Source organism: Amblyomma mixtum, chromosome 10 (genome assembly GCF_055824585.1).
Source record: "Amblyomma mixtum isolate Tamu chromosome 10, ASM5582458v1, whole genome shotgun sequence".
Taxonomy (NCBI): domain Eukaryota; kingdom Metazoa; phylum Arthropoda; class Arachnida; order Ixodida; family Ixodidae; genus Amblyomma; species Amblyomma mixtum.
The window spans coordinates 61,993,207-62,000,927 of NC_143021.1; the positions used below are offsets into that span (position 1 = coordinate 61,993,207).

Here is a 7,721-nt window from a genome sequence, read left to right on the forward strand (position 1 = left end):
AAAGGTTTCAGGGTGCCACATGCTCGCACCCTATATCCTCCGTTGCAGACGTCAATAACAATGCCCGTCTTGGCGAGGAAGTCTCTACCAAGAATAATTGGAACCGATAGGCCGGGGAGGTGAGCGAAGCGCTGGCGCCTCACTCGTTTCTCCCACCGCACCACAAGCCGCGCGGCACCGCTCGCGTGCGCAGTGCCGCTAGCTAATCGGAACGTGAGGTTGCTCGCTCGCAGTCGGAGTCCGTTCCGACGGAGATGCTCACATACCTCGTCGCCAAACAGGGATGCGCTCGCTCCTGTGTCTAGCAATGCCATGAACTTACGTTGTGCCACTGTGAGCTCAATAAGCGGTACTGGCGTGTCGCTGGGTGGTTCCAAACGACAAGCCAGCGGGGCTAGGAGTTCGTGTGACTCACTGAGCACCGCTGTTGACGCCGCCGGCTGCGAAGCGTTGCTTACCGGCGGCTGCGTTCGTTTCCCGAAAGCGCGTGCTCTCGGTTCACGGGGCCTCTGCACTCCCGGGCGTAGTGCCCTCGTTGGTTGCACCGGTAGCAGAGGGTATTCGGCCGTTGCCGGGCGGGGCAGTTGTCGCCTCGCGCCGGCTGACCGTTCCTCCCTGCCGGGCGAACCGTCGCAGATGCCCTTTGGTCTAGCGTCCTCGGGTCGGTATGTCGGTCCCGATTCTGCATACCTTGGCCACGCGCAGCGTGTGCTGACCGCATAGCATACGTGTACGGGTCGAGAGCTCGGTCTGACAGTTCCCAACCGTTTCTCAGTAGCCCGTCACTGAATGCAACCATTTCGGCTCCCCGGGAACGGTTTCGAAAAGTGTCTCCGTTCCAGGCGCATCGCGGCTCAAGTGCCTGCGACGCTGGCGGGGGTGGCCGATACGCGCGGGAGGCGAGTATGTCCGCCTGTATGCGCTTGGCTGCCGAGGCGAGTTCGTCCAAGTCCCTGAACGGTACGCCTCGTAGGTAGGCTGCGAAGGTAGGGTGCGCTTGTCGCGTAACACGCTCTACCTTCTCGCCGTTCGAAGCTGAGGGGTCTGCAAAACGATAGAGTTCGTCCATCGCCCTCACGTACTCAAGCAACGATTCGTCCGGATGCTGAGTACGCAGCTCCAACTCGCGCCGCAGACGACGGTCGTAATCTGCGGGCAAGAACTCCTCGCGAAACCTCGCTCGGAACTCCTCCATTGTGCGAGACCGATGGCCAGTAAGGCGGAACCAGCGGGCAGCCTGATCAGTCAGTGAGATTGGCACGACACGCGCCAGAATCTCGCCATCGGAAAGCCCTGTCGCCTGCTGGTAGGTCAGCATGCGCTCAAGGTACTCGTTGGCACTGACAAGATCATGGTAGCCACCGTAGCTGGGAAGGTCCACCCTTAGCCTCGGACTCGCCGCTGGAGCGGGTGTTTGCAGGTTGTTCTGCACGATACCCGTGAGGCTCTCTATGAGGCGCAAGGCGTTGCGCAACACAGCCTCTTGGGCCTGGCCAGGTAGTTCTGGCTGAGGGCCCAGGTGGGATGAGCAAGATTGCACGTGTCGCGCCATGCTCTGCCTACCTGGCGGCATAGCGCTTGGCGAGAAGTGCCTAGCGTCGCCGCTCGTCTGAGCCGGTGTGTCGTGTGAAGCACCGCTCGGCTCAAACGATATAAGATCACAGGGGCTAGCGTCAGCCTCTGGGAACACACCTGCAGTAGTTGTTACTGCCGTGCCAAGATGTTGCTGCTGAGAAGCCGTATTGGACAACCACAGCAGGGACTGGATGTCAATCCCGCTCGCCGCCATGGCTAGTCTGTGTGTCGGCAGTCGCTCACACAGACACTCGGTTTGTCACACCTCCTAGCCCCAGGTTGGGCGCCAAGAATATGGGGGTCTATTCTTGTGATAACGCTCAAAGGGCTAGAAGCAGTTGCCGCTTTCTAGCACCAGCGTGCCAGCCCTAGCAGTCAGAGCTGTGACCCCCAACCCGCGGTGCGGTGAGTCGCAACCACGGCGGGTTCGGGCCAGAGGGGACAAACACGAGTATGCTACTCGGAGGAGCGTTTATTGCTCCCGAGCAATACAGTGCAGCAGCAACAATACAGCCGCCGTAACGAGCGAGGATGTTCCGCTCGCGTACGGGGGTGGAAAACACAAAGGGCAGAACGCACGCAAAAATGTGGGGGAAGTAGGTTCCGCTCACCTCGCGTGGTTCCTCGCTCACGGCCCGCGGCGGTCAAGTCACACACGGTGGCCGGGCGATAAGGGCAGCGGTCTCCGTGGCAGATCTCCGATCCGTGCGTGTGCACGGCTCCCGCCAGAAGACAAGCGAGCCTCGGGAGAAACACGTCTCCTCCCGGGCTGTGGAGAGGAGGTCTCTCCGTTGTAAGAGGGGAAAGAGGGAAAGTCTCCGCGGCGGGGAGCGAAAGGAAGCGGGGGTGGCGAGAGTGCCCTCCCTCGCAAAACCTCCCGAACGGCGCGTGCATAGCGCGGCCGTTACAATGGGGCAGGGGATTCATGTGTATCCCCACACAGCAAGGCGAAGCAGTTAAGGGTGGAGGGGCCCCGACCAACGCGGCCGACGATTTAAGCGGTGTCCTCCCGGGTCGAACACCCGAATTTGCTGTGTACGACCGAACATCCCTGCGGCACAGGCAGTGCGCGCAAAGACGATATTCCCTTTCCGCAGCGCTGTTTTTGCTTCAATTTTGACACCGGCCGTCAGCGCACTCAGGCCGTGGGTTGTCACTCTAGACGCACTTTTGTGCGCTGAGGGCCCTCTCACGCATGGCATTCTCAGCTTAAAGTGTGCCGGTGTTCCTTTGTTCTGCTTGCTGCTACTGACGCATTCCCTGTCACCGATACTGCACATCCCTTCATCTGGAAATCGCTCTGCTGCATTACTGCCTGTACCTGCATTAGCTGTATTAGAATCGGCTCTCAGCAGCTGCGACACGGGTTCCTCGTGCGCCACCGCTGCTACTGAGGTCGCTGTTTGAACCACGTCATCGCTGCAACACACCTGATGCACTGTTTCCAAGTCGGTGGGCAACAAGAGTTCCCACGGGACACCAGCGCCTGTCCAGTCACCCGTGTCCTCATGCTCATGCGGTTCAGCGCAAATGTCTTCCACGCCCTCACGAGCGTCGGCTACCTGGCCACTTTCGACGACATCTTGCATGTCACCCTGCACGCTCTCCGGGCTCATCTCAGTACAGGCCGGTCGGGATTGCTGTTTTCTTTCAACCTGAATGTCCGACTCAGCTACATCCGGCAACTCTGCGTCAACACTCTGAAGTACTTGACGGGACGCGCCACTCCACTCGCACGCTCTCAATTTCAACCGGCTTCATGCCGTCGCGTCCAGCCCGCTGATCTGCAGCATTGCTCTGCGCCTTACTGACATCTCTATCTAAAGGGGATGATCGGCTCCGAGTTCGCTCTAGCTCATCACTGTCAGCCATCCGCTGGGGTAGGCTTTCGCATTCAAACGCCAAGACTGGCTCGGCGCCTGCGTCTGGCCCTGATTCATCTGGTCTGTCTTCACCTGGCGGCGACAGAGTCCAAACCGCCTGCGCGAGACCCCCGCTGTCCGTTTTGCGCGAGCTGTGCAGCCGTTTCCATGCGTCTGCGGAGATTAGACAGTCGGCGTGCGTGAGCTTGTCGGTGAGCGCACACGTCACCGGTGTCGCGTCGTCCACATTTTCGATTAAGGAAGCACCGCGATACAACATCAACGGAACAACTGCCAGTTTCGCCTCTACCTTTTCTCCGAAAGCGGAGACGAGATCGATTGTTCCATGTGAGGATACAAACTCCTCAGGTACAAGACTTTCGCGCACTACGGTGATATCTGCGCCGGTGTCCACGATGGCGCTGATAACTATTTCCCGACAGCTGATTTTAACGTCCCTGAGCGTTGGACGCGTGGTTTCCAAGGCATGAGTAGACACGCGTGCCGTTAGCTTATCCTCGCGCGGCGGATTCTCTCGTTTGTCAGCTGGGTACTCACGATCAAATGGGCAGTTCGCGACCACGTGCCTCCAGCTTCCGCACCGGAAGCAGCCACCCGAACGCGATGCCTTTTTCCTTTCTCCTTCTGGACTGTCTGCGGCTATTCTGTCTCCTGGTTCTGCCTCAGGCTTCTGAGCAGGTGGGGCCTCAGTCCTCGGTTTTGGGCGGTTGTCAAAACCCCTAAAGCTTTCCGCTGTGCGCTTCCTTTCCCAGCGGCTTCCTCGTATGTCTGTAGTAATGCGGCTAACTCATCCGCGTTCAGCCATTTCTCACCCTCGCGCAGCTTGACATATTTGAGTGCTTCTCCTGATAGCCCCTCCTTGAGCTGGTCGGCGACCAGAAACTTCAGAAGTCCATCAAAAGTCGACACGCCTCGAGACTTTAAATAAAAATTTAAATAACTCTGGACGCGTGTGACAAAACCCTTCCAAGTTTCTTCGCGCCGCTTGGTGGTCCCTGAAAACCGCCTTTGGTACTCTGCGGCTGAAAGTTTTAACTCGTCCAGGACCACCGTCTTCAACTTATCGTAGTCCCTGTGCTGTTCTACGGTGAACCGAGTCGATAAGTGGGTCACCCGTTCGGCCAGCACTGGGAACACAAGCTGCGCCCAGTGTTCCTTCGGAACGTTGTAAGCCCTGAGCGAGCATTCCACTGATTCAAACCAGACGGGCACTTCACCGTCTGCAGGCAATTTGGGGAACGCGCCGGCGAGTAGCTTAGCGTATTGTCTCAACCGTTCTTCGGAAGGCGCAGCATTCTGGCTTCGAGCACGAATGATTTGCATTTCAAGCTCTAAGGCTTTTATCTTTTTTTCGTACAATTCCAGTTCTTTATCAATATTTTGGCTACGCCGTGGCCTCGACGCCTCATTGCTGCCCTTGTCACCACCGTCTCCACTGTCACTATCGCTGTTCATTGTGAATGCCTTGTCGGGGTTAAGATGCCCAAATCGGGTTATCATTAAATACGCCCGCCGTAGTCCAACAGTGACCGCCAAGAAAAAAGAACCAGGGAACTCACTCGGAGCTGCTCGCAGTGTCCTCTTTTCGGGCAAGAATGGAGTCGACCTCTTAAGGTGCTGATTGAAGCCGCTAGCTGTTGCCGTTACTCGGGGATACCACTTGGCGTCCGCTGAAGGTCGGGTCCGCTTCAATCTCCCAATATCGCCGTTCCTCAGGGATGCCACCCTGTGTCCGCTGAAAGCCTTGTCTTCGGCGTTTCACGCCCGATGCTCCTCGCACCTTCGTACCCTTAGCCTGTCGTCCACTCGGTATCTCGCCTTGAATACCGAACTTCTCTCCTGGGAGCCACTGCTGTGCACCAATCCTAGTCGACTGCGCGAGTAAAGTTGTGCCGGTGGTGTTGGTCCGGTGGTTTCCAGCCACTGGATGCACTGCTAGAAGGGCTTCTCGATGAAGTGACTTCCAGGCGAAGCGATTCACGGAGAAACGAAGAACTTTTATACGGGCTATTTACAGATGGGTACAGGATTCAGTACGGCCAAACTATCCGCGGCCGGCCTAGCCGACCGCCTTCACAGAGGCGAGGGACACCACGTCCCAACAGTCGAACTGGCGCGCCTTGCACCAGCTCTCAACGGCCGCTACCTCCGCGCTCGGCCCAACCGAGCGCCTGCCAGCTAGGAGTAGCTCGAGAAAAAAAGCCCTCGGGCGCGGGTCCCCTCGAGAGTCTACCACGATCTCCCCGCGCCCCTTTCCACACGCAAAAATAAACAGTGCTACAGCTTCCCGCCTGACATCAGTTTTAACGAATAAGAAAGCTCAGAACTGATGTCAGCGCCTTTTCCCTCACCCCGAAATTCCTCCCTACGCGGTTGCGCAATCCTCCGCCAAGTGGACCGGATGCACGCTAGACGTCTGGGGCTAATAGACCCTTTCGGTTCCTTACCGCGCTGGCCTAGTACACAGCCCGTCGCGTAACGCGACGAAACCAAGACCGTTCTTGCTTGTTTATGGCCGGCGGCTTCTCCCCCCCGGGAGGCAGGATTCCGGGAAGATGGGGGACAGGAGCCCAAGGTCGATGTCGGCAGAGAGCCCCGCCATCTGGAGTGGCAAGGGAAAACGCAAGAACGAACGGGGAGACCAACCGAAGAGCATGGGCGTTGGAGCCGCTCCTCCCCTTCCAACGGCAGGCACTAAAAGAAAACAAAACGAAACAAAACGGGACGCGCAGCCTAAGCCACTGCGCTCTCGCGGAATGTTCGTAACACATGTACAAAAAGAGGCGGCAGCGTGCCGAACCCTACATGCTGTATGCTTCCTCTCGCGGTGTCAATTTTCGAGTTATGTGAACCACGGGATGTTCTTATTTCTTTTCGTTTATATCAGAAAGCACGATGACTACTCCATTTGCCCCTCTAAACGTTCCTGTTTTCAGCAATTTGCTACAATCGCACTGGAGAAGGAATTCTCGAGAAAAATCTGATGAAACCACCACTGGTCGCGATAACGGAGCGTCCTTCAGATTTTGGAAGGCTTCCTGCTTGGCGCGTATCCGGGTGACCACATCAGCCTCCTGCTTCCGTAAGCTATCTGTGAGGAGACTCGCTATTTCTGAGTAACTCTGTATGTAGTGCTCGTAGTGACCAGTCATACTGAGGAAAGACCGCGCGTCCTCCTTGGTTGCCGGCCTTGGGAAATATCTTAGAGCCGCCACTTTAGTTTTCATGGGCTCACGCTTTTCTTGTCCCATTTCATCATCACTTTTGCTCTGCCTAAGCGGCACTTTGTTTTCAGCGTCAATCCTGCGGCTCTAAACCTCTGGAAAACTTTTCAAATGTATTCTACGTGAGACCTCCAGTGATTTGAAAATGCAGCTACATCATCGAGATAAGGCAATGCGAAATCACTGAGGCCTTTAAGCTCCCTGTCTATTTATCTAGTAAAACAATGCTGCGTTTTTCAGGCCAACACTCATATTAACTGGCTGAACAGCCCTGAGAGGTGTGATGAATGCCGCATAGTTACAGTCTCGTTCAGTTACTAGCACTTGCCACTACACTCTCAAGAAATCAAAAGTAGAAATAAGCGTAGCCCCGCTTACCAGTTCTACTCTTTCCTGAATATTGGGCAATGGGTAGATTTGGTATTTTGTTACTGCGTTCATCATCATCATCACAGTAAAACTTTGTGTTGTTCTGTTGTTCTTCGTTCCTTCTTTTTCTCTTCTTCACTCGTTGCTTGTAGTTTCTTCTTTCTTCTTAGTAGTTCCCGTCTCCCTGCTTCGCCCAAAGAACCTCTCGAATTGGCCGGATTAACTGAGAGAACTTATTTAATTAACACTTGATTACAACAAAAAACTGCAGTACAGTTATAATGATGACAGCAGCATAGAAAAGAATAACTGAGCTGGGCCGCCCCTGGACTGAGGACAGTCCGTCGTCCTAAGCGAGCACGCGGGAGGAAGTCCTTCTCCTACCAAGCTCCGACCTCAACTCCCGCCCGCTCAGAGCTCGCGGCCGTCGCTGGGTTTCTTCCACAGAATCAATTCTTCGTCCAGCGCTCCCATATTCCCTAGGACACTTCCCCCAGTTTCTGGCAATGCATGTACAGAAGACGGGGCTGGGACGCCGGCGCGTCTGGGCCCCGGTCCGCAATGTTAGGAAACCAATTCCCGCGCAGAAGCGCAAATTTACGACAAGTGGCTCCGACATTCGGTAATGGAAAGCAATGCAAACCCAGGAACCTAACAGATGCGCGGGGTG

At 56.1% G+C, this 7,721-nt stretch overlaps 1 protein-coding gene across 1 annotated transcript; it reads right to left on the minus strand.

Annotated features, from left to right (window-relative positions):
• Positions 1-406: 406 nt before the first annotated feature.
• On the minus strand, positions 407-1,824 carry LOC149325926 (uncharacterized). Its single transcript, XM_089563133.1, has one exon. It carries the CDS (start codon positions 1,787-1,789, stop codon positions 455-457), a length of 1,335 nt encoding a protein of 444 aa, XP_089419259.1. The 5' UTR covers positions 1,790-1,824; the 3' UTR covers positions 407-454.
• Between the last annotated feature and the right edge of the window lie 5,897 nt (positions 1,825-7,721).